The sequence below is a fragment of the Oncorhynchus masou genome, chromosome 23 (genome assembly GCF_036934945.1).
Source record: "Oncorhynchus masou masou isolate Uvic2021 chromosome 23, UVic_Omas_1.1, whole genome shotgun sequence".
Taxonomy (NCBI): domain Eukaryota; kingdom Metazoa; phylum Chordata; class Actinopteri; order Salmoniformes; family Salmonidae; genus Oncorhynchus; species Oncorhynchus masou.
Genome location: NC_088234.1, coordinates 42,737,520 through 42,764,659, shown reverse-complemented (window position 1 = coordinate 42,764,659; position 27,140 = coordinate 42,737,520). Strand labels below are relative to the sequence as shown.

The window sequence follows — 27,140 nt, the reverse complement described above, 5'->3', positions numbered from 1 at the left end:
GTCTCAACTGCACGGCATGCCATTAATTTGAACGTCAACAGTTTTGCTGGGGCTTTGCTGTAGTCAGCTAATAGTCAGTGTCGGGACTTATTTTTCACTGACACAACATATTGGATGGGATGGGAAAACCTCCCTCATATTTGATCCTCCCCTTCTTTTGGTTACAAATGGCATTGCTTTTAACCTATTGTTTTCCAAATGACTGTTGCTGTCCTCGGCTAAGTATATGAAAGATTATAATACTTCTGCTCATAGCAAGAAGGATGTTTCAAATTAATATGTCTGGGTACACAATCATAGTTGGAGTGATCCAAAGAAAGTTAATAGGCTATTCAATGGTTTCACCGTTTTAATGTTGTTTCTAGAAAGCGACTGATTCATTGGCAGCTAAGCAGCGATAGGCTTTTATGGACAGCACCATTGCGTTGCACTTCAATTGTAAAACTGTCCATGCTGATGAACGCTGTTTATAAATGATAATGGTGCTGTTGAAATTACATTTTTATTCTGATGTGATGTGTCACGCATAACTTTAACAGTGCTACATTTCAGTTGGCTAGGACATATGTTTTTACATGGGAAAGGTTTGAATAAGAGGAACCATTCAGTATAGATTTCTCATATGGAACCACACGCACACACGCACACACACACACACACACACACACACACACACTGAGTGTACAAAACATGAAGAACATCTTCCTAATATTGAGTTGCACCCCCAACCCTTTTTGCCCTCAGAACAGCCTCAATTCGTTGGGGCATGGACTCCAAAGATGTCGAAAGCATTCCACAGGTTTGCTGGCCACGTTTACTCCAATGCTTCCCACAGTTGTGTCAAGTTGGCTGTCTTTTTGGTGGTGGGCCATTCGTGATACACACATGGAACCTGTTGAGCATGAACAACCAAGCGGCATTTCAGTCCTTGACATAAACCGACGCACTTGGCACCTAAATCTTTTGTCTTGCCAATTCACCCTCTGAATGGCAGTACAATCCATGTCTCAATAAAAAAATCCTTCTTTAACATGTCACTTTCCCTTCATCTACACTGATTGAAGGGATCATAGCTTTCACCTGGATTCACCTGGTCAATTTATGCCATGTTCTTAATGTTTTGTACACTCGGTGTATATGTAAGTTATCATTTTGATTAAAGTTACTTGTAACCTTCATACTCAATTAATGTAATCTACAGTAGCAGTGAGGAGTATAAATAATGCATAAAATAATCTCATATTAGCAGATTCCAGCCATGTTAAGAGGAGGAATAGGGACCCTCTCCCAACAACTGTTCCACACCAGCAGCCCTCCTAGCCATGGACACTTCACTGTTCATCCACCCCAAGAACTGCCCCTGTCAAAATGAGGACAGGATATTTTTTGTATAGATTGTTTTGGGACGACACGGGCGACAGCTCTTTCTGGTGTACCACACATAACGACAAATGCATTAAAAGACTAAATATTTTACAATTGACATACATTTGAAAACATTAACATGGACATTACAACTAAACATACTGGAGAGACATAGTGTTGTGAGGTGTTGTTTTATTTGTTTTTTAAAGCTAATTTTGCTGTTTGCTTGAGTTATTTGAGATGGAAGGGAGTTACATGTGATCATAGCTCTACATAATACTGTGCTTTTCCTTGAATTCTGTCCTGGATTTGGGGACTGTAAAGAGTCCCCTGGTGGCATGTCTGGCTGGGTAACTATGTCTGTCAGAGCTATATGCAAGTTGATTATACAGACAATTTGAACATTTAAACACAATAATACTTCTCACAAAAGCAAGAATTGATGCAGTTAATCTCTCGTCAACCCTCAACCAGGAAAAACTGGCATGCATGTTGTTGATGTTTAGTTTTGTATTTGCAGGTAAAGGCAAGGTGTGCTGCTCTGTTTTCAACCAGCTGCAGCTTTGCTAGATCTTTCTTTGCTGCACTTGACCATATTACTGGACGGTAATCAAAATGGGACAAGACCAGAGCCTGAACAACAAGTACAGTTGATTTTTGTGTCAACAACACAGACCATATTTTAGAGCAGACATACCCCTCCCCATCTTAACAACTTTTGTCTATATGACTTGATCATGACAAAGAAAAGCAACATTACATGATATACCTAGGGGTTTAGCTTCCACAACTCTCTCAGTGGTCACACCCTTCATACACAACTCCAGTTAAGCTTTATGTCTTCGATAATGTTTTGAACCAAATACAGTCCTTTTTGTTGTAGCTTTATTGAAGACCAGTTTAAGACCAGTTTATTATTAATCACTGACTGTAGCTCCCGATTTAGAATGTCGATGGGCTCACTGGTTTTGGGTGCTGACATGTCGAGTGGCAAATCATTTGTAAATGGCCCAAGGCTCGAACTGTTCTCACAGTTAATTTCTTAAAGAGGTGCATGCTTGTCAACAATTGGCATAAATAATTTTCAAAACATCCAGTGCTCCATCTGGACTTACTTCCTCATACACATCAGACCAACATACGTTTTATTCTTCAACATAAGAGTCCCGAGAGAACGTTTTGTATGATCTCTTATAAATGACTTTAGGCCCAACATTTGTCACTTTGCATTTCCTTGCTATTGCCACAATGTTATGGTCACTACAGCCAATGGGAACTGATATGGCTTCGGAGCAAAGCTCTGCAGCATTCGTGAAGATATGATCAATAAAAGTGGATGTCACAGATTCAACATTATTGGTATGCACTCCAGTTGGTTGAGTGATAGCCTGGGTCATGTTATAGGCATTAGTCAGTAAGAAGCTTCCTCTTGAGAGGGCAGCTAGTTGCTAACCAGTCAATGTTCAGGTCACCCCACACACACACTATCAAGCATTTCACAAACATTACCTAGATACTGATGGTTATCACTTGGTGGACTGTAGCAACACCCCAAAATAATAGGCTTTAGATTAGTCAGGTGAACCTGCAATGACAACACTTCAATAACACTTGACATGAGATCTTCTCTAAGCATTACAGGAATAAGGCTCTGAATATATACAGCACCACCTCCCCCACAGGCGTTCCTGTTTCTTCTGTAGACGTTATATCCTTGTATTGCTACTGCTGTATATAAGTGTCTCAGAAATGTCTAATATATTAATCTTATCTGATGTTAGCAAGTTATTGATTTCATTAAGCTTATTTATAAAGGCTACACATATTTATATGGGCTACTTTTTGCCCTTTCCTGTGTAGCTTATCAGAGATAGACATATGGAAAAGAATAAACAAAGCAACAGAAAAAAAATCAGAAGTCAATTGACTATTTGGTGTGTGTGTGTGCTGCGGGGTTGAAGCTGTGAACCCACAGGCTTGGCTCTCTCATCCCTTCCAGGCTTTTTGGAGGTAGGGTGGACAATGAGCCTGTCATTGTGGATGTAAGCAATGTCTCCACACACTCTGGCAGCTTTCCTGGCTGGGATAAGTTCTGTCACGAACTTCAAAATGAGCGGACCAATGGCGCAGCGTGCATTGTTTTCCACATATTTTTAATACAAAGGGAAACTAAACAAAAACTTACAAAGACTATGCTGACGTAGTGCCCAAACACACTAACAAAAACAATATCCCACAAAGCAGGTGGGAGATAGGGCTCCCTAAATATGATCCCCAATTAGAGGCAACGATTACCAGCTTCCTCTAATTGGGAACCATACAAAGCCACCAACTTAGAAATACACATTCTAGAACACCCCCCTAGTCACACCCTGACCTAAACCACTATAAAGAATCCAAGGGCTCTCTATGGTCAGGGCGTGACAAGTTCTCTGCTCTTCTGGTGCACAGCTTCAGGATAGTCCTCGTTGAGGAAGATGTACGTTCCTCTCAATTTCTTGGCTCTGTTCAGAACAATTACCTTGTCCTTGAACTTCAGGAACTTGACCAGTATCAGCCTGGGCCTGTCACTTGGGCTGGTTTTCCAGTCCTGTGGGCGCGTTCCACCTCAGTCTTCCTGTGACCCGTCTTCAGCTTCTCAGTGATTATTTCCCTCACTTTGTCCTCAGACTCCGTCCAGATCTCATGTGGTGATTCTGCAATTCTGTCCACAACAATGTCGTTCCGCCTTGTTTGGCCTGTTTAAACTCATTGAGCTGACCCTTGGAGTACTGCAAACTATTCTTCAGGTTCTGGACTTTTCTGGTCAAATCGTCCATTATTTTATTAGTTGACTCGACCAGTATTTGGACACAACACTTGAAGATATGTTATTGTTGTTGTAACAATTGTTTGTAGAACAACTTTTTTTTGGCCTAAAATAACCTTGTCCTCAATGGTACTTCCACGGCTTTGGTCTTTGTCATGGTAGCATGGTAGGTTAACACTGGCAATTCCAGCCAGCACAGCTTGCAGGACCGATGGAAATAGCAACAAACAGCAGGGATTTGAACAGCCACAATCCCGGGACTATCCGCGCTCCCAGCCATATGGGTTAACCACTTCGTGGGCTGTGTTCAAACTGTCAAGGGAACCTCGCTAGGCGCCATGCAGCAGCTCTTCAAACTTTAGGGTTTGGCAATATCCCGGGACAGGTAGGAGCTGCCTCAGCAAATGAGGCTCACCACATCGCGGGAAACAAATGAAGCAGGTAGGCTAGTTTCGATTGGAGAAGGGCTTGGGCATGGCTCTTGCTATTGTGTATCGCTTTAAGCGAAACGGACAGCACATTATTTACACATGCTGGCTGATCTAGACGAACACATTTCGAGCTTATTTTGCGTCCATTAGGGCCATGTACAGTGTGATCCAGCTCAGCACTGGCTGGCTGCAGGTCTGCCTCAAGGGGCCAGGGTTCGAGAAGCACAGTTTTGACTGCTCCTACAGTCTTGCTTCGGTACTGCAGTTTAACTGACGCCCGGCCCATAGACAGCCACATAGGGAAGTCAGATTAGAAAATTCCTAATAAGACAGTCTGCCCCTTCATGCGCAAAACATGCACTGAATTATTCAAATAATTGTTTCTGTGACATGTTTTTTCTGTCACTCACAGCCAAAGATATTAACAATTTACATTCATCCAATGTCTGCCATCTTTCTGGATAAAGTGATGACATTGTCGCTGCTCGCGCTGCTCCCTGTGCGCACTGAGTGCTAGTGCGCATGTGAAGTTGGGCCGTGTAAACCAGATGCAACCGGGTTATAGATGGTTCATGAATCGGCTAATGTGAACGTGAGTGGATTACATTGAAAATAAAGGTCAGACATCTTGGACACAGTCTCTAGTTCTTTTATACCTCAATGGTCTGCCTGTCTCGTCAGCCAATACACTGTTTCCCAGAATGTCCCCCCTCCTGGGGTGGGCTGGTCGCAGCTGCTCCCAGGCCCTGAGCAGAGGATATCACCACAGACAGTATCACATCAAGGCTGGGTTGAAAGGACATGGCTATTGTACTGTGGATGGGGGGGGGGGGACTCATTGCTCCAGCCAAACGATTGTTTCTTCTCCACAATGAGTCTGGATTTGACTCCCTCCCTGACCCTTCTAGATTGTGAACACATTCAAACCGTCTGATTGGTCCCGGAAACCGATGGGTTGGGCCAGAGCCAGAACAAATGTGGGTAAAGTGAGGTTTTCAAAATTCACCATTGGCTTTGATACTCTGGTCCAATTGCTGATGATTGTGTTTTGTACAATGGCCATCGTAACCAGAAACGACTTCAAAGATGACAGATTCAGACTAAAGTATGTAGTGATCGATAGAGCAGCAGAAATAATTCAGTGTGAGTCATCAGCAAGGCTATTAGAGTAAATGAAAACCAAAATAAAAACAACATTTTGAAAAACAATTTAGTAAACTGAAATAAAAACTGAAATGAGGGCCTCCCGGGTGGCGCAGTGGTTAAGGGCCACCAGAGACTCTGGGTTCGCGCCCAGGCTCTGTCTTAACCGGCCGCGACCAGGAGGTCCATGGGGCGACGCACAATTGGCCTAGTGTCGTCCGGGTTAGGGAGGGTTTGGCCGGTAGGGATATCCTTGTCTCATCGCACACCAGCGACTCCTGTGGCGGGACGGGCGCAGTGCACGCTAACCAAGGTCGCCAGGTGCACAGTGTTTCCTCCGACACATTGGTTCGGCTGGCTTCTGGGTTGGATGCGCGCTGTGTTAAGAAGCAGTGCGGCTTGGTTAGGTTGTGTATCGGAGGACGCATGGCTTTCGACCTTCGTCTCTCCCGAGCCCGTATGGGAGTTGTAGTGATGAGACAAGATAGAAGCTACTAACAATTGGAAACCACGATGTTGGGGAGAAAAGGGGGTAAAAAAAAGAAAGAACTGAAATGAAAAACATTGTAAAAACTAAAACTATCTTTGACTACAAAATCTAACAACATTTTTATGAAAACCATCCTAAATTATGATTATTTATTTTCTAAACTTTGAGCAAAAATCAAATGGGGTTTTCAAGCTTTTTTTTCTGATGGGGTTTTCGAGCTTCTGAATCTGGTGGGTAAATGCTGGCAATAGATGCCGATGTTTCAAATAAGCCTGGCTTGTGCATCGTTATCACTAGCTATCACTAACTAACAGGGAAGAAATCGTAGGGCGAGCACGGTGCGTGACTGGGCCAAGCTTAACCAACTTGTGAAGTTGGCCCACACCGACCAAATTCAAACTGAAAGCCAGTCACTGTCTGATGTGGTGCCATGCCTTCTCAACCTTCAGTCAACTACTGTTGCAAAACAGTTGGCACAGGTCCTCCTGAAGTCACTGTGTGAGCGCTTCGCATGCATACTGAATCCTCTGGCAGCCAACTTTGATCCAACCCCTGCAGCAGCTTGCCTGATGGACCCAAATGTGTCTCTGGCACTTTGCTAAACAGAGATGGAACCACTGATGAGTCTTTTGCTTTACTTCAACAAATCAGAGAGTACAGCAGCAGAGCAGCAGGACACCAGGAAGATGCCAGCACAATGAATTCAGCAAGCATCTCGACCACAGTGCTTCAGAAATATAGCTTCTTCGCATTGAAGATTGGGTCTGAGGTCGCTGTCCAGCTGGAGGGTCAATCTGGCAGGGCATTAAGTGCAATGTGTGATTTGCAGAAATACTTGGAAGAGGTAAAGAGGGGCATGTTGACTGAGTCACCTCTCCGGCTCTGGAAGGCAACAATGGTTGTTTATCCTAAGCTTCACCCTGTGGCGCTGGATCTGGTTTCTGCCCATGTATCCCAGGCATTCGTGGAGAGAATATTCTCTGTCTGTGGTCAACTGTCGTCAGGCATGAGAAACTGAATGACCACCTCTCTGGAACACAGAGTCTTATTGAAGATAAACCAGAAAATCTTGTTTGGTTGAACAGAAACACACACACACACACTGGCTGGCTATGAACTGATAGATTTGTGTAGCAGGGTTGTATTGCTTATCTTTTTGCTGTTGCAGCTGTTTTTATTGACCCTATTTGAAGGGGTTAGTCAGTGATACATGTTACGTTTATGTAATATTAAACATGTCAAATGTGCCATGACATTTAAAAAAATCCCCCTCTCTCTTTCTGTCAGATGAAGGCAAAGGTATTTGATTCTTCTTACATCTACTACTACTGTCATCTCAGATTTTCAAAAAATAGTTTAAAAAAAAAATTGCATTGGATTGGTGTAAGCATTGTATGCAAAAGCATAGCATTTTGTTTCCTTCACAAAAGCCAGATAACCAAATAAATAAAATCATTTACCTTTGAAGAGCTTCTGATGTTTTCAATGAGGAGACTCCCAGCCACATACCAAATGCGCAGTGTTTCCTGAAAGCGTCTGTGTGTAGGAGAAATCGTTCCGTTTTCTACATTCTACAACTAATTCGACCGAAACAAATCAATCCTCAAGTTTTTTCACATATCTCTTCATTGACATGCAGTTCATGGATTGGAAAAATACTGGCAGGTATAATTTTGGTAAATGTGGTCTCTTATGGTCAATCTTCCAACGATCTGCCTACAAATACGTCACAATGCTGCAGACACCTTGGGGAAACGACAGAAAGGGCAGACTCATTCCTCTTGCGTTCACAGCCATATAAGGAGATCATGAAAGACAGAGCCTCAAAAATCCTTGTCATTTCCTGGATGCCAAGTCATCTTGGTTTTGCCTGAAGCTCACGTTAAAGGGCACGCACAGAGAAGATATTTGTATTTCTGGACACGTCAGAGTGTTTTCTTTCGAACAGTAGCAATTATATGCATAGTCGAGCATCTTTTTGTGACAAAATATCTTGTTTAAAACGGGAACGTTTTTCTTCCAAAAATGAAATAGCGCCACCATAAGTGTAAGAGGTTAAATCCAAGTCACATTAGGATTGATTTATAATTTGAACCTAACTAAAACAATGTCCTGCCAATGGATTTGTATGGAGTCCTGTAGTGACCAAAACCCAGTGTTAGGATGGGCAGGTGCCGCTTTCGCCACTTTGATTTTAGTCAACTGGGTAGGACTTCCAAATTGATTGGCTGACCCTTTCTGATGACCGGGTTGGCGTGACCTGATGACTCAGTTGGAGTCGTGACAGCCGGGTCATCAGGAGGGATCAGCCAATACATTTTACTTGTAAAGAAGAAAATTGACTTTCAAGATAGAGATGGTCTCAATGACGCTGCCCATGCTCTCACAGACCCCATCATGGCACAGATACAGAGATGTTATGTCTATCAACGTCTATGATCCTGGCCCATCACCTTATGGACAGTTGAAGTCGGAAGTTTACATACACCTTAGCCAAATACATTTAAACACAGTTTTTTCACAATTCCTGACATTTAATCCAAGTAAAACTGCCATGTCTTAGTTCAGTTAGGATCACCACTTTATTTTAAGAATGTGAAATGTCAGAATAATAGTGGAGAGAATGATTTATTTCAGCTTTTATTTCTTTCATCACATTCCCAGTAGGTCAGAAATTTAAATACAATCAATTAGTATTTGGTAGCATTGCCTTTAAATTGTTTAACTTGGGTCAAAGGTTTTGGGTAGTCTTCCACAAGCTTCCCAAAATAAGTTGGATGAATTTTGGCCCATTCCTCCTGACAGAGCTGGTTTAAATGAGTTTGTAGGCCTCCTTGCTCGCACACGTTTTTCAGTTCTGCCCACATCTTTTCTATAGGATTGAGGTCAGGGCTTTGTTATGGCCTCTCCAATACCTTGACTTTGTTGTCCTTAAGCCATTTTGCCACAACTTTGGAAGTATGCTTGGGGTCATTGTCCATTTGGAAAACCCAATTGCAACCAAGCTTAACTTCCTGACTGATGTCTTGAGATGTTGTTTCAATATATCCACATAATTTTCCTCCCTCATGATGCCATCTATTTTGTGAAGTGCAGCAGTCCTTCCTGCAGCAAAGCACCTCCACAACATAACGCTGCCACCCCCGTTCTTCACGATTGGGATGGTGTTCTTCGGCTTGCAAGCCTTTCCATTTTCCTCCAAAAATAATGATGGTCATTATGGCCAAACAATTCTATTTTTGTTTCATCAGACCAGAGGACATTTCTCCAGAAAGTACGATCTTTGTCCCCTTCTGGCTTCTTCCTTGCCGAGCAGCCTTTCAGGTTATGTCGATATCGGACTCATTTTACTGTGGATAAAAATACTTTTGTACCTGTTTCCTCCAGCATCTTCACAGGGTCCCTTGCTGTTGTTCTGGGATTGATTTGCACTTTTCGCACCAAAGTATGTTCATCTCTAGGAGACAGAATGTGTCTCCTTCCTGAGCGGTATGACTGCTGCGTGGTCCCATGTTGTTTATACTTGCGTACTATTGTTTGTACAGATGAACGTGGTATCTTCAGGCGTTTGGAAATTGCTCCCAAGGATGAACCAGGCTTGTGGAGGGCTACAATAGCTACACTGAGTTTGAAAGTAGGCCTTGAAATACATCCACAGGTAAACCTCCAATTGACTCAAATGATGTCAATTAGCCTATCAGGAGCTTCTAAATCCATGACATAATTTTCGGGAATTACTGTATTACTGTCCCACAGTAGCAAGAAGTGACAGCCCCCCCAAAAAAACTATAGGCCTACAATACATAAATGGTTCCGAGCTTCCCTAACACTAAAACTGAAATGAAATAATATAACATTTTAAGGTTTATATCAAACTGAAACTGAATAAAAAGGTCAATCAAGTTGGAAAACTAACTGAAACTAAACTGAATTTCAAATCAAAATCTAAAAACTTGTAGAAACACAACCTATTATTAAACGGCAAAAGTATTAGAACCTTGATCGTCAGGCAAGGTGATTTGAGCTCCTGAACGCCTGTGTGTGATGTGGATCGTGAATATCTAAGAGTAGGTCTACAGCACAACCCCCCAACTCCTCTCCAGTGGACATGAATCTGATTGAACTCGGAATCACAATACCATTTCCACAGCAACCACATCAGCGTGACCTGTGCTCTTTGTGAATGCCTTCTGTGCAGCAGGCAAGGCCAAGACTGTGCTCTGTGCTTATTAATATGTAATAATATATACAATATAATAATACACTTTTATCCGAAACAATTTACAGTCATGCATGCATACATTTTAGGTATGGATGGCCCCAGGAATGGAACCCAGAATCCTGGCATTTCAAGCACCATTCTCTACCAACTGAGCCCTACGGGGCCACAGTTCTCCCCTGGAACACTTGGACAACCTTGAGCCAATGCTTGGACAACGTTGGGAGGAGGCATGGACAGCTGGATGCTGCCTTGTAATTACAGCCTGTGTATTGATGTGACGCCACCCCATGCATCCTTCAGGAATTGAGACTTGTATAATTTGAAGGGAGAGAGATAAGGGGAGAGGTGTATCTGTGGCTAGGTCCATTAAGCACCATTTGAGTGTCTTATCACTCAGCAAGAATTCAAATATAAAAATGTAATTGTGGCGTGTTGGTGTATGCCTGTATGTACAGTTTGTGTGTGTCTCACCGTACTTCAGAAGGGTCAGAGGTGAGGCTTGCTCTGGAGATATCATTTGCCGTGGCTGTTTTTATATAGTTAAAGCCTTTTAAAATAATGAATGGATGTGAACTAATGATGTTTGCTCTCAGATAATGTAGAGTCGGAAGTTTACATACACTTAGGTTGGAGTCATTAAAATTTGTTTTTTCGACCATTTCTTGTTAACAAACTATAGTTTTGGCAAGTCGGTTAGGACATTTACTTTGTGAATGACACAAATAATTTTTCCAACAATTGTTTACAGATGGATGTTTTCACTTATAATTCACTGTATCACAAATCCAGTGGGTCAGAAGTTTACATACACTAAGTTGACTGTGCCTTTAAACAGCTTGGAAATTTCCAGAAAATGATGTCATGGCTTTAGAACCTTCTGATAGGCTAATTGACATCATTTGAGTCAATTGGAGGTGTACATATGGATGTATTTCAAGGCCTACCTACAAACTCAGTGCCTCTTTGCTTGACATCATGGGAAAATCAAAAGAAGTCAGCCAAGACCTCAGAAAAACAATTGTAGACCTCCACAAGTCTGGTTCATCCTTGGGAGCAATTGCCAAACACCTGAAGGTACCACATTCATCTGTACAAACAATAGTATGCAAGTATAAACACCATAGGACCACGCAGCCGTCATACCGCTCAGGAAGGAGACGCGTTCCATCTCCTAGAGATGAACGTATAACATAACCTGAAAGGCTGCTCAGCAAGGAAGAAGCCACTGCTCCAAAACAGCCATAAAAAAAGCCAGACTATGGTTTGCAACTGCACATGGGGACAAAGATTGCACTTTTTGGAGAAATGTCCTCTTGTCTGATGAAACAAAAATAGAACTGTTTGGCCATAATGACCATCATTATGTTTGGAGGAAAAAGGGGGAGGCTTGCAAGCCGAAGAACACCATCCCAATCAAAAGCACGGGGGTGGCAGCATCATGTTGTGGGGGTGCTTTGCTGCAGGAGAGACTGGTGCACTTCACAAAATAGATGGCGTCACGAGGGAGGAAAATTATGTGGATATAATGAAGCAAAATCCCAAGACTTCAGTCAGGATGTTAAAGCTTGGTCGTAAATGGGTCTTCCAAATGAACAATGACCCCAAGCATACTTCCAAAGTTGTGGCAAAATGGCTTAAGGACAACAAAGTCAAGGTATTGGAGTGGCCATTACAAAGCCCTGACCTCAATCCCATAAAAAAGTTGTGGGCATAACTGAAAAATCATGTGCGAGCAAGGAGGTCTACAAACCTGACTCAGTTACACCAGCTCTGTCAGGAGGAATGGGCTAAAATTCATCCAACTTATTGTGGGAAACTTGTGAAAGGCTACCCAAATTTTTGACCCAGGTTAAACAATTTAAAGGCAATGCTACCAAATACTAATTGAGTGTATGTAAACTTCTGACCCACTGGGAATGTTTTGCAAGAAATAAAAGCTGAAATAAATCAAACTCTCTATTATTATTCTGACATTTCACATTCTAAAAATAAAGTAGTGATCCTAACTGACCTAAGACAGGGACATTTCTACTAGGATTAAATGTCAGGAATTGTAAAAAACTGAGTTTAAATGTATTTGGCTAAGGTGTCTGTAAACTTCTGACTTCAAATGTATGTACAGTATTTGTTATGAGAAGGGTTGCCGAGGCAAGGCATAGTTATTTGAGTTGACGTGGGTAGCTCATCTTGGGTCAAACACAGCAAGTGATGGGATAAAAGTAAATTAGCCAGACAGACTTACTCTCTTATGGCAATGTGTTTTTGTATTCATTGACCTGACAGTAATAGTTTACATGAATGAAGAGAGCATGGCTGTGCTTGGAAGAAAATTTGATCATAATCATGTGTTTGTCAGGAATATTTGAGTAAAATGCTGAGAGATCATGTTTCTTTGATTTGAACAGCTCTCGTACCATTTCTTTCGGTGTGCGTGCGTGTGTGTTTCTTCTTGTGTCTAGCTGAGAAAGGCGGCCATTTGTGTGTACGAAGTACAGATGTGTGTGTCGGGGCTGTGCTCGCCAGTGTGTGTGAGTCATGTTTCACATTAGTATTTCTCCGGAGGTCAGGTTAGGCGTTGCACCTCCACGGTTTAACTTCAAAGTTCACTCAATTCTCCCCCCACCCCGCATCCCATTCCACTGGGTGAGCGATACGCTCCCGTATCAAAGGTGAAAACTAATCTGGCCAGTGAAATTCCTCTTTTCGCATCCAAACACTATGTGGCGACCTGCCTGCCTGCCTTATGTCATAATGAGACCCAAACATGTAAATGGGAGCAGGATGAGATGGAGCAGCCACTTAGGCCTAAATGGCTGCAGGTAGCAGAGCTGTCAGGGTGTGAAATGGGATTGGCCTTGTTGTCATGCAATCCATAATCAAAAAATGGAAGAGAAGATTGCAGAGGAAGGGAGGGAGGGAGGGTGGGAAATGGGAAAGCATAGCGGGTCGGAAGGTGTGAGGCAGAAGTTTCTCAGCCATGAACATACACTCCCATAGCCTACACACACGCACACTGTAAATACACATGGACATGCTGCACTTAGACATATGCAATAGGACACATTTAAGCAGAGAAACACTTTTTTTGCCTTTCCCTGCTCTCTTTTCTCTTCCAGACCTATCAAGTTGTGTATTGCTGCCACACATCATTGTAGGCTAGTTATGGTCTGGCCCTGATGGGGATTCAGCAGTGTCTAGTCTCTGACAAGCCCTTCCTCCGCACTAGGAAATTTCAGTCTGAAGTGTTTTGGAAACAATGTGGTTTTTATGATGATCGTAATAGAGTCACCAGAGCTCTAACATTACATTACAGTGCTTTTTTATGGGCCGGCGGCACCCGGATGCCATTGGAGGCCTCTGTTGGTTCAGGAGACCGAGAAACAAATGTGTTGAACAGGAGTAGACAAGAGGAAGTCTCTCTGGTGAGCTTTCTGATTGCACAAGCTGAGTTATTGTTATAAAGGGACATTTTAGCACTTTTTACTTTTTAACATCATATTCATTATCTCCAGCAGCATGCCAGTCTTCTAATGTGAAAATGCCACCTCCCTGGCTGGAAGCACATTGTAGTTTTTGAAAATCACAGATTAAAAAAAAAACTTCCTCCCAATGATGTCATGGTGACGGATTTTCAAAATAACTTTTGTTCCTTTCCGTTTCAGTGTAGAACATAGAAATGTGCAGTGATATATATGGGCATGGTAAACATTGGTTGCACCTCCGTCACTCGGTCGCGTCGTTGCCATTGTTATCAACATTCTACAAATGCCGCAGCATATTGATGCAAAGTCTTTTCCAAGCGGCGGCTAATGACTATTTCATCAAATTTACACTAGTGGCCTGGAAATACATTGTAGAAAGTAGACAAATAATTTGTAGAAAACAACTTTAACATCATTGTGATGTTGTCATGTTTACAAAGTGGAAAAAATTGAATTAGTTGCCAGAATCTTGCAGTATCCCTTTAACCTGTGGAGTGTTATTGTTATTCTTTGTTGGGCACTTTAGAAGAAAATTGCAGTTTTGTGTACAGTGTATCAACCAGTGAGGGAGGAGATTGATGTTGTCCATATTCTCTCTAAGTGTTGAGCAACATGTGGTCTCAGAAGGCGTACGGAACATGTGTGTGTGTGTGTGTGTGTGCGTGTGTGTGTGCAGAGAGCATACAGAGATAGCTCCATTGACACTGCTGTGTAGTAAAGAGGGGATGAGTCACCCTCCTCTCACTCTCAGCCCCAGACAGCGCCCACCAGCCAGCTCTCCACTGGGCAGGCCACCATGTGAATGTGGCAAAAGATTATCCTCTTAGAAAAGCACTGCATTTTTCAAGTATAGATGTTATCATAGTTTGACAAGATATTCAACGGGTAATGTGGGTTCTATGTATGTAGGTTGAGAGACAAGCTTGGTTAGTGAAATGGGGAAGTCATCTTATTTCGTCATTCAGATGTGGTTCAGGTTGTTTCATTTGTTCATTTAGGTAAGGAACTCTCAGCCTACAGCCATTCCTTCAACATCCTTTAGTTGTAATCATGGTTGAGTAACTTTGTGTAATGCTGAACCGTGAGTGGGCTCTGCCGCAGACACGCACGCACGCACACACACGCACACACACACACGCACACGCACACGCACACGCACACACACACACACACACACACACACACACACACACACACACACACACACACACACACACACACACACACACACACACACACACACACACACACACACACACAGGGGCCAAGGTCACTCCACAGAGCACTTAGTATAGGTCACTTAAGCTCATAGCTTCAAGTCTATTAAGAAAAGAGACTGCAGTAACTCGAGTGGTACAGTATACACTAAGTGTACAAAACATTCCTAATACCTTCCTAAGATTGAGTTGCGCCCCCTTTTGCACTCAGAACCGCCTCAATTCGTCGGGGCATGGACTTTACAAGGTGTCAAAAGGCATTCCACAGGTTTGCTGGCCCATGTTGACTCCCTACAGTTGTGTCAAGTTGGCTGGATGTCCTTAAGGTGGTGGACTGTTCTTGATGTACACGGGAACCTATTGAGCGTGAAAAACCCAAGCAGCGTTGCAGTTCTTGACACTCAAACCGGTGCGCCTGGCATCGACTACCATACCCCGTTCAAAGGCACTTAAATATTTGAATGTCACCCTCTGAATGGCACACACACAATCCTTCTTTTAACCTGTCTCCTCCCCTTCATCTACGCTGAATGAAGTGGATTTAACCAGTGACACCAATAAGGGATCATAGCTTTCCCCCGGACTCACCTGGTCAGTCTATGTCTCAGAGTCGTTCGTAATGTTTTGTACACTCAGCGTAATTCAGATACACAGCAAATGTTACTTCGTTTTAATCTAAGGCAGAGGAAGAGACTCTGGGGACATGATGTTAACCGTATCCTTTGATGTGTAAGTAGAGGAATCAAGCACAAATTATACACAGGACCCTTAAATAACGATGTCTGGAGGGATGTTTCACTGTGTTCCAAATGAGATACATCATCTAATAATGGTCCATAAAATGATGTTTGATTGAGTTTGATTTCATTACACAAACAACAGTGTGCTTTATGTGCATGTCTCTGTCAACAGCTTGATCCTAATCGGTCTTATTCCGTCTCCGCGGTTATAAGAGCATTCGGCTCACAACCACCAGTGAAACGTGGTAGAAACAAATGTTGCATGATGGTTTTCGGGATCATCGCCTGTCAGTCACCGTTCACTCATAGTCCACACCGGTTGTTTACGAAGCACGTGACAAATATGTGATTTCTCCAGGGAGGGAGTTTGACTGGCCTGCACCCCTGGGTGTTATTGGGTGGTTGTAGATGGGTTTGATTTGCACACTTTCCAGTTCTGTTCCAGAACGGCTGCTCAGGGATGATAAAGAATGGTGCTGGATGGAGCCGGGAGCCCTTCGGCCAGTCCGCCAAGGGACGTTAATGTGTATGAGTTCCTGTAAGTCTCTGTATCGTTGTCGTATGCATGTGTGCGGGGGGAAAGAACAAGGGAGAGATAATTGAGCGCATGCGCTTCAGTTTGACCATAATCCTTAAATAAATCCTCGTGAAAATAAATATTGGTATACAGACACCATTTTAGCACAGCACCTCCCAGACCCCACTGACTCCATGATCTCTCAATGTTCAGTGTAACTGGGATCTTTTGAGATTATCGGATTGGGATTGGGCAGGGTTTAATTAACACGAGTAATCTGATTTTCGGGGATGGTGGGGGAGAGTGCCTGTCGGGTGGATTAAATGTGTAGGGACAACACAGACACGGGATAAAGAGGCTGTTTGGCTGCAGAGGGGAAAGGGACAACGGAGCGTGCTTAGACGGAACATAGTGGCTAATCCAGAATAGGTTTAGCCGGCCTGGGCACGGTATACTGTGGCTCAGTCTGTGGTGATTTGTGCTGTCAGGGCCAGGACAGGGGCCCCCGCTAAACACACTAATAATGTCCACACAGGCAGCCAGGCAACACTCACTGATGTAATACGATAGTAATAATGATAATAATAGCTGATGAGTGGTCCGGATGGAAGAATCCTATTGGAAACTGGCTGGCTGCTGTTCTTATCTGACTCTGGGAGTTGGGCTGTGTTGGGAAGAATACGTGAGGAATGGGAATTGTTCAGAGCCTGGTGCTACAAGGTATTGCAAGGAGACATCACTCAGTATCACTGCTATATGAACAATTAGGGATATGCTGTATTTTTTGTTCCCCCTACAGGCAAACTATGATGGTTATGGATATTGCATTATGTGTTTGTTAAGCAACTACACTCTTAGGAAAAAAAGAGAGAAGGGTTTCAAAAGGGTTTTTTGGCTGTCTCCATAGGAGAACCCTTTTTGGTTCAAGGTAGAACCCTTTTTGGTCGAGGTAGAACCCTTTTGGTTCCATGTAGAACTCTGTAGAAAGGGTTCTACGTGGAACCAAAAAGGGTTCTTCAAAAGGTTATCCTAATGGGGACAGCCGACTATCTATCTGAGGTTTGTCTAAGAGTGTCGAGACAACAACAGCGATGATAATGATAAAGGATGTTTTGCGATTGGGAGAATATGCAGGTCTTTTTCTCCATTTCCTGGGACATTGATTTTCGACCAATGGGATCATTCGGTTGTGAGATCAAGTTGATGCGCCAGTATTTGGCATCAATCACCCTGCAGTCTTTGTTCAACAGTCCACTGTATGAGAGGTCTGTCTCTCCCTGCATCTCCCCAGGAGTTTTAACACTGGGACTGGCAACGCTGAGAACTATTTGTTCAAAGCAGGCAGTCATGCACCCTGCAGTGTGATTCACAATTTTTCTCGGTCTGGTGAAAGTGACATCTCCCTCCTCCCCCACTCCTCCTCCATCTTGCCCTTCTTCTTTGCTTCTAACCCTCCATACATTGCACCCTTTTCATCTCCTCTCTTCCACCTCTCCATGCTCTCTTCTCTTCATCACCCCCCCCCACCTTCCCTTTCCTTCCCTCCCCTTTCCCCTCCTCTCCTCTGAGCCCCTTCCTACCGTTTGACCCGAGCCAGTCGGATGACTGTTAGTGTTCCTCCAATCACCTCACCCCACAGCAGTAAATCCAGTCCTCGGCAGCCCCGTGAGCTAAAGTCCCCTCCTGCAGCGCCATTTCTCAGATACTAGGACTGCTCCTGGAGTTATGTGGATACTCTCAGCAGGCTATATATGGATCGGGTATAAAGATTTTGTTGGGTTTATATGGATTTTTACTTAGCAGGAGGATCCTTGAATCCAATATGAGGGCATGTGACGAGTAGTTTTGATTGGTTCAGTCGGTCAAGTGGTAAGTGGCTGAATATGGTGTAAAGGCTCAGGGGCTAAGAGGCAGGAGCTACAGCAGTCTCAGTTATCATTATAGCCTCAGTGATGTCGATATGTCCCATGAGACACTTTGACCCCGGGAACTCGCCCTTCGCTTTTAACCACTCTGGGCGGATAAATAAAGGTCCTGTCATTTCAGAATGGTCATTTGCTATAGCTGAGAATTGTAGTTGTACTCGGTAATCAGCCCTCCCTCTCCTTTTGCCTCTCTTTTCCTTGCCCTCTCACGCTCTCTCCCCCTCCTTCCACAGGCAAATTCTCTATCTCGCTCTCTATTTCACCCTCATCTCCTCTCTCCCGCTTCCTCTCCAGCTTCCTCACTCTCACTCGCTTTCCCTGCTATCCCTCTGCCTCTTTCAGTTCGGGCTCCATTGAACTGACTGGTGATGTTCTGCGTGCTTCGTCTCCCCCTGTCACACTGTTACATATCTGTAAGAGATCCAGATCCGCCTCTGGCCATAGCCCTCTTACCCTCCAGCCCTGACTATTAGTGCTTGTCACACAGTACAGCAGGGTCACGCACCCCCCCCCACAGGCCACTAGCGGCCCCTACCGGTCCATGTGTGAGCCTGTGGGTTAGCTGGTCCGGGGAAGTGGTGATAGAGAAGGACAGCTGTGTAGAATACACTCACGGCCATGAACACGGACGAGGCATCATAGAGACACGGAGCTACGGAGCCAACCCTGCTCGCTCACGCACCAGGCCTCCGACGGTGCCCATTCAGTTCTGCGGCTGCGTTGATCACAGTGCAGCCAAATCAATGGCGCTAACATTCATGTGTCTTGAAGTGGAGGGATGTGAAAACATTTGGTCCTAACCTCCTATTCACCTCGCTACTGGTTTCAACTGCCCCATGCCGTTTTACGAATGGTCACAGTGCAGCCAAATCCACGGAGCTCGGCTAGCGTTCTTATTTCTTGACGGATATGATGGGGAAGAACGTATGTTTACCCAACCCTGAAAGAGGAGCAAACTCATTCCCAGAGAATCATGTCCATAGTTGTCACGATGATGTGTGTGCTCTCAGTGTGACGTGACAGCATAGTAACACTCCTGTGTGATGCCCTGTAAAGGGCAATATATGCTTCCAGATGTGTAGCACAGCTGCAGCGTGATGTTGAAGTTTTCCTAATGAGCGTCTGCTACTCTAGTAGTATGACATTAAGAGAGAGAGAGAGAGAGAGAGAGAGAGAATCTGATTCTGATTCTCTCGCTCCCCGTGAGCGCAACGTGTGTTTTGCAAATTCGGAGAATGGTTTGCACGACATAACGTTTTTTTGTTGTTGTGGACCATTGTTCATGTGGTAATGAGCATTGTGCGTGTTTTGTTTTTGGTTGCCCAGATACAGCATACACATGAGGTCCACTTCGTTTTCTTTGCGCTTAGACTGTCACATTCAGTACATTGTTTGTTTTTCGGGAATAGTATGTGAAATACAATACCATATGTCGTGTCTGACCCTGGTCTCTTTCTCTCTTCACCCCCCCCCCTCTCTTTGCCCCCCTGCATCACTCCCCCCCCCCACTGTCTCGTTGTCTCTCTTCTCCATGTCCATTTCTCTCTCAATTCAAAGCATTGAGTACAATTGCAAAATCTTATATTCTCTCTCTCTCTCTCTCTCTGTCTTTCTTTCTTTCTCCTATAGGATCTGAAGAAGGTGCTTTCTTTCCCCCCGTACCCTGGGGAGTTTCTGCACCCGGTCGTGTATGCCTGCACGGCCGTTATGTTGCTCTGCCTCTTCGCCTCCATCATCACCTATATCGTGCACCACAGGTAAAAACCCTTGGAATACTGTGGGTGAGGTGGGGGGGGGTGATATGTGTCTGTCTGCGTGCATGTGTACAGTATGTGTGTGTCTGTTTGTTTAGTTCTGTGTTGAAAGGATTTGAAGTGAGTTATCATCTTCAGTTAACTAACCACGCTTGGTAAAAACACACACACATCCAGGTCATGTATCCATCACAACACACCGCCTCTCCTTTTTGGGATTTTTCCTTTCTTCATTTTCCTCCGTCATGCTCCTGGGTTGTGAGTCAGCCGCTGTGGGCCTGACTCAGACATCTGAACTGGAGGATGGATGTGTGCGCGCGCCGTGTGTGTCTCAGTGCAGTTTAGAGGGATGTGTGCGCGTGCGTGAGTCAAACTACCCCTACTCCATAATGGCCAGACCACCTCGGTCACCTCTCTCAGTATGGTCTTTGAATCCCCGAGGGCTGTGCTATATGTCCGTTCGTCTAGTCTTCCTCTACTGATGATCCAGTGTGGTCTCCAGGCAACCATGGATAGCTTGTTATTTGTTCGGGCCTCATTTTCCCTGTTGAGTCTTTGTTAGTCACTCACGAGCAATGGAGTAAGCGACCGAATGTGACAAGCATTCATTCCTTCTATACCTTCACTGTGCTGAGAATAAAAGACCAAAAATAAAGTTGTTCCGTGTCTCTGAAATGACAGATGAAATAAACGAGACCTTTTTGATACTGCCCTTGGTTCTGATGGGAAGTAGATAGGTGTAATGGGTCGCAAAGATCTATGAGCAAATGTAAGTTTGGCATCATTATGAGGCCACTCTGAGAAAGAGAGGGAAAGGAGATATTGACAAAATGGAGGGCTATAGACGGGTTGGTTGTTCAGAAATGAAACCGATGTGTGCGCAACTATGGGGCAACAGAGGGGGTTGGCTTATGCTGTTGTCAACATGTAAACTATATTCCGTCTCCAATGTTTAGCAAAAACATAAACACATTTGTACAATGACCACTCGTTGTCTCTCAAAATACATTGTTACAGTTGTTGGTTAACTAGCTAGCGATTTCTTTTTTTTTGTCATATTAGCATTGACATAAAATCAGTCAAAACACCTCAAAACAAGACATGGTATTAAGAACAAGATTAAACGAGCCACTTAACAATTCCCCACATTGGCAGCTTCTTGTCATTGTTGGTAGCTATCTGTGCGCGTCGTTTTCATGACGTTGTCACCTAACCCCGTCTCCAAGGGTAGATGGACGACGAAGACAGGTAACTGCAGTCTGGGACGAGTGATGTCGGCGGCGGCGCCACGACTGCGGTCGGGAGACACCCTGTTCTCAGAGGGAACGAGCCATCGTATCACAGCTGCAGCAGGAGTACAACGCTACAACACCTCGCCTCCCTCCATGTCCAAAGGCATAACAACATAGCCAAGCCGTGTCTTCCTTACTGTAGAAATGCTCGAAGGGCGACATTCTGTATTGAGATCCGTGCACACCAGTCTCCCATTGATGTCAGTGAACGATTTACGCGAACGTCTTGAGTTGGGAACGCAGGTCTCAAATCAGAAGAATGTCCTAAATGTGTAGAAATAACATCACTGACTGTCATAATGTTAGTGTATTCCAAGCAAGGGGAGTGTGTAGTTAGTGTAGCACCACTGAATAGTTCAGCTGGTGACCTAACACAAGTGCTAATTCCACAGGGGCGAAGTTCACCCTTCGGAACTTTCCCTCCCCTCGGCCCTGTAGAGGTCATTTCAGTGCTTCACTGACTCCTATAAGGTTAGTGTATTTCAAACAAAGGGAGTGTGTATTGACTGAATAGTGGCGATGGTGAGCCTATTATCAAGGGTTTATTCCATTCGGACTCCCAAGTTCACCCTGGAGAATATCCCCTCGGGCCAAGGAGAACAAGTGAGAGGTCAGTTTAGCCACATGCTCTCCCGGGGGAACGAGGAAGTGGAGGGGTTCCAGGTGAATGCACTTGACCCAATAAGAGCCCATAGCCAAGCCCATGACAAGCACTGGGAGGCAGGCAGAGGCTGCAGTGATTTATGGCCATCTCTCTTCCTCTCCTCTTTGGCACATAACACTGCACACTAACTCAGACACGCCTCACAGGATACTGCTGCTCTCTCTCTCCATCTCCTCTCTCTCTGTCTGTATGTCTCTCTCATTATCACTTGTTTTCACTAATTCTCTCTCCGGTCTCTCTCTCTCTCTGGTCTCTGGTCTCCCTCTTCCTGTGGTCTCTCTTACGCTCTTACTCTCTTTCAGTCTTGCGCTCTCTCTCGCTCTTTCTCTCGACAGAGGTTGCTTTCCTATACATGTCTTCCCCCTGTTGTATAATGGCACTGGTGAAAATGATGAGGATAATGCTGGTTTAGGATACTGGATAGATAGATTATTTGACCTGAATGCTGCATCCGGATTGGCTAACCCACATATTCTTAGTGTTTTTTTCCAACAGCTGGACACAGAGTGGCAATATAGGTTAAGTGCCATGCCTAAGGGTCTCTCTCTCTCTCTCTCTCTCTTTCTTCAGAATGGCATGGCTCCCAAAGGTTTACTAATTAATAATACTAATAACCCCCCTCAAAGACATTCTTTGAAAAAGTATACTTGGTCATAACAGACTTTATATGGGCAAATAAAACTCTTAGAATAAAAAGGAAGGTTCTACAACGTTGTGAGTTTGAGGGTGGTTTTAACCTCATATCGTCTCACCACCCAAATCAAATTAAATCACATTTTCAAATCAAATCAGATTTTATTGGTCCCATACACATATTTAACAGATGTTGTTGCGGGTGAAGTGAAATGCTTGTGATCCGAGCTCCACCAGTGGAGTAGTATCTAAAACGATTCACAACAATACGCACAAATCTAGAAATATATAAATATTAGATTGAGCAATGTCGGAGTGGCATTGACTAAACTACAGTAGAATAGAATACAGTATATACATATGATATGAGTAAAGCAGTACGTAAACATGATTAAAGTGACTAGTGTTCCATCATGGGCTTTTAATATAGTTAAATGCCGTAAAGAGAAACAATGGGTACATATTTAAGCTGCACGTGCTCATCCCCAGAAACTTTCTACGTGTCTATTTTCAAAGGATACAGTTAAGAACATTATCAACTCCATAGTTTAGAACATTATCAACTCCATAGTTAAGAACATTATCAACTCCATAGTTTAGAACATTATCAACTCCATAGTTTAGAACATTATCAACTCCATAGTTTAGAACATTATCAACTCCATAGTTAAGAACATTATCAACTCCATAGTTAAGAACATTATCAACTCCGTAGTTAAGAACATTATCAACTCTATAGTTAAGAATATTATCAACTCCATAGTTAAAAACATTATCAACTCCATAGTTTAGAACATTATCAACTCCATAGTTAAGAATATTATCAACTCCATAGTTAAGAACATTATCAACTCCATAGTTTAGAACATTATCAACTCCATAGTTTAGAACATTATCAACTCCATAGTTTAGAACATTATCAACTCCATAGTTAAGAACACCATAAAAATATGGAAGACATTGAAACGTATTTTCACAAGAACCAATTATCACTTCCGTAAAAGACAAACCTATGAACGATACCCGGATAGTTTTTCAGAATTCACCAATAAATTGGTCCACATGGAAAACTAAAGGCATATATTACTTGATAATAGGAAATACATGTATTTCCATTATAGAATTTTTTAAAAAGCAGTTCTGGAGGTACCAGTGTATATTTTCACATGCAACTTTGATATGAAGAAATGCCTATTTGAAATATTTTGAGAGCAATCTTAAGGAATTCCTATTTGAGTCAGAAAATGATATCCATATGACAGGTAAGATACACAAAACATTGCAGAGAGCCTATCCATCTATTGGAACCAAGACTTAAAAATAACTGATGTTGGCACACGGTGGAGGGAATGTTGGAACATAACGTAACGTAACATAACTGCGGTGAACAAAAATGGACGATTAATCCTGTATAAACTAATGTATCGAATGTATTACACGAGACTAAAAAAATGGACAGCAGAGTCATGTCTTAAGTGTAAAACTAACAATGACTCAATAATCCAGGCCTTCTGGGAGGCCATGTGGCAGAGAGTGACTTTCACCTCATCCCGTTATTTCTATTTTCTCATCCATCTGTTTTCTGTTCTTCCCTATATATGATCTGAATGATGAATTGCATGACATGGCTGTGCTTTACAATCTGTATATTAATTCAGGGGATATATACATTGCATTTCACCAGATTTTCACCTCATCCCCATACTTCTCATCCCCTTATATCCTAATAAATGACCTGCATGATTGAAGTGGGTATTTTGAAAACTCTAAAATGTTCAACATCCTCTCCATCAATCTGTAATCCATTCCCCTGATTCTCTGTGCTATTCATATTTATTTGACTGACTGTGTGGGTTTTTCTTTTGGCAGCACAATCCGCATCAGTCGGAAGGGATGGCACATGCTCCTCAACTTCTGTTTCCACACGGCTCTGACCTTCACTGTGTTTGCCGGAGGCATCAATCGAATCAAATACCCCATCATCTGTCAAGCAGTAAGTGCACTGCCTTTTCATTTCCGCCCTCTCAAAGCTCTCCGGTGGAAATGATTATGAATGTCTATTGAGGTGCTCTGAGTGCACAGTGCAGTACGTATAGCTCCCTCTCTCTCTCTCTCTCTCTCTCTCTCTCTCTCTCTCTCTCTCTCTCTCTCTCTCTCTCTCTCTCTCTCTCTCTCTCCCTACACAGTGTCCGACAGTACAGTACAGTCCATCCAGCTTAATTTGCCTACCCTACAGTAGATGAATGAATGCTTTATCTAGCTCGCTGTCTTCCTGTGCGTTTCCTATTGACACATTGGTTGGCAGTACATATCCTGTGACGAAAGCCAGGTTGCCTGTCCCTCCAGGGGTTTCCCGACCCGGCCCCCAGGGGCTTTTTACCCGGCAGTTTGTTGTCCTAATGAGGGTGTTGTTTTGCCGTCGTCTCAAGGGGAGTAGGAGTATAGCTGCCGTTACTGACGTTGCCTGCCGCTTGGCTCTCTCTAACCTCCGTAGGTGGCACCTCCGTCTCTTAGCCTGAGGCTTGTGAACGAGAATGAGAAAATAACAGAGAGAGCGAGAGAAAGGGAGAGAGAAAGAGAGAGCGAGTGAGTGAGGGAGAGAGAGAGAGAGAAAGGTGGAGAGAGAGCGAGACACAGGCACCTAGTAGGCGCTGCGGGACGCGGCTGGTTACGAGGCCTGTATGACGGTGTGGGTTAGCTAACGGGTCACAGGAGTCCTTTCTTTCATGCTGGGAGCATTAACGCTTAGCTCGGAGATGTTAGAAAATAAAAGAGATCAGGGGAGATGTGTCAACGTGAGAGGATCCTGCCATACGTACTGTTTTTTTAGGGCCGAGTCTGGAGGCAGCGAGGGGAAGGATAGCATTGGGGTGGCTAATTGGTGGTGCATGTCAAGACCTGGGGTGTATCCTGAGTCCTTACTTAAAGATATAGCAGATGGTTGGAGACATCAGGTAAGAGAGGTTTCAGCTTTTGAATAGAGATGCTTACCTCTTAGTCAAACTTTGGCTTGACTGATACTTGTGTGAAAGGGTTATTATGGTTGTTGGGGAGTTTTGATTTCAGGGTTAGTGATAGACTTAATCTTGTCTTGACAAAATAAGGAGTAAGAAAACCAGACTCGGGTATGCATGCCCATTGTTGTTTTGGGGGAGATTGATAGGAAGACGTTACAAAGAATGGATAATGGTTGATGTGGAGTTAAAACGTCAGCATTTGCGATAGACTCAATCGTGTCTTGACAAAATAAGGAGTATGAAGACCAGGCACATGGCTACATTTTGAGAGAATGACAGCTAGATGACACTGTAGGATTAAACACGTCCATTTGAACACGTCCTCTTGCCTCTGCGATCTCTCCTCAGCGTGTGGAGCACTTAGCCAGCTTTTCTCTCGTTCTACCTTTTCAGTTGAGGTTTCGAAGGCTTCAAACTCATCCTCTATTCTTTTCTGGTCAGAACCAAGTCCGTCAGTGAACCCGGGACCCCCGGGCTGCTGCCTCGCCCTCCTGTCACCAACAGTTTAGACATCTTCTTGTTCTAAAACACAATGAGTCTACCTCCGTGTGGAGCCAAACACATCGATCACCGTAGCTCACTGTAGCTCATGGAAGCCAACAGTGCCTGGCATGCCTTGGCTGCCTGTCAGGAGGCTTGGCTCGGACAGAGAGAGCTAGCTAGACAGCTAATCTATGCCACACTACATTGTGTGACACAGTTCAGCCGGTGTCGCGGCTTGAAACTCCACCCCCCCTCCTATCGACCCACCTGCTCCCCCGCTGCGTAATGGCACATGATTAAGGCCCAATTAGCATATTCCCCGTCAGATTTATCCATCCACATGGATGCATTGGCGACGCGTGCTCTGAGTGACATGCAGACATCTTGCCGAGATGCCACAGTTTGAGAGATACCTGCAAAGGAAATCTTGTGTGGATATTACCCCTCTCCCAGTGTCATTATCGCCGCAGGTGTGTTCTGAACAGTGTCTCCGGTGCTCCTTACCACTGGCTATTGATCTGATTGAATCACGTTGCCTAATGTTGAAGCGCTGCATTTTTAATGGGTAACTCGGCACTGCTGTGGGATTATTTGGGCCCAGTTTGTCTCCCCTCCTCTCAATGGGTTTGAGGCTGTTCCCCTGTTCCCAGCAGTGGGGACAGTGTCTGGGATGATTACATGGCTGATTGCTAGAGGAGCTGGTTGTAAGGATATGTGTGATCACAAACACCTCTCCACCCTCCTCCGTCCCTCCACCCTCCACCCTGCCTGCAGATGGATCCCGCTCAGGCCCAGCATGGTGCCACCACCCCAGGGGAGCTGTTACACACCACCCCCTCTGACAGGCAAACTTCAAGGAGCTCTGGAACCGTCTCTGGCAGCCTCTCTCGGCACTTCAAGCACTTGCAAACCCCCTTCCTCTGCAAACCTCCCCCATCTCTCTCTCTCTCTCTCTC

General features: G+C 44.0%; 1 protein-coding gene across 1 annotated transcript in view; it reads left to right on the top strand.

Moving 5' to 3' along the window:
- LOC135510870 (adhesion G protein-coupled receptor A3-like) overlaps window positions 1–27,140 on the top strand; it is a 270,757-nt gene that overhangs the window by 212,776 nt on the left and 30,841 nt on the right. Inside the window, exons 15-16 of the mRNA XM_064932169.1 lie at window positions 19,971–20,098; window positions 24,554–24,677. Of these exons, the coding sequence (XP_064788241.1) occupies window positions 19,971–20,098; window positions 24,554–24,677 (252 nt within the window). The remainder of the gene's footprint in view (window positions 1–19,970; window positions 20,099–24,553; window positions 24,678–27,140) is intronic.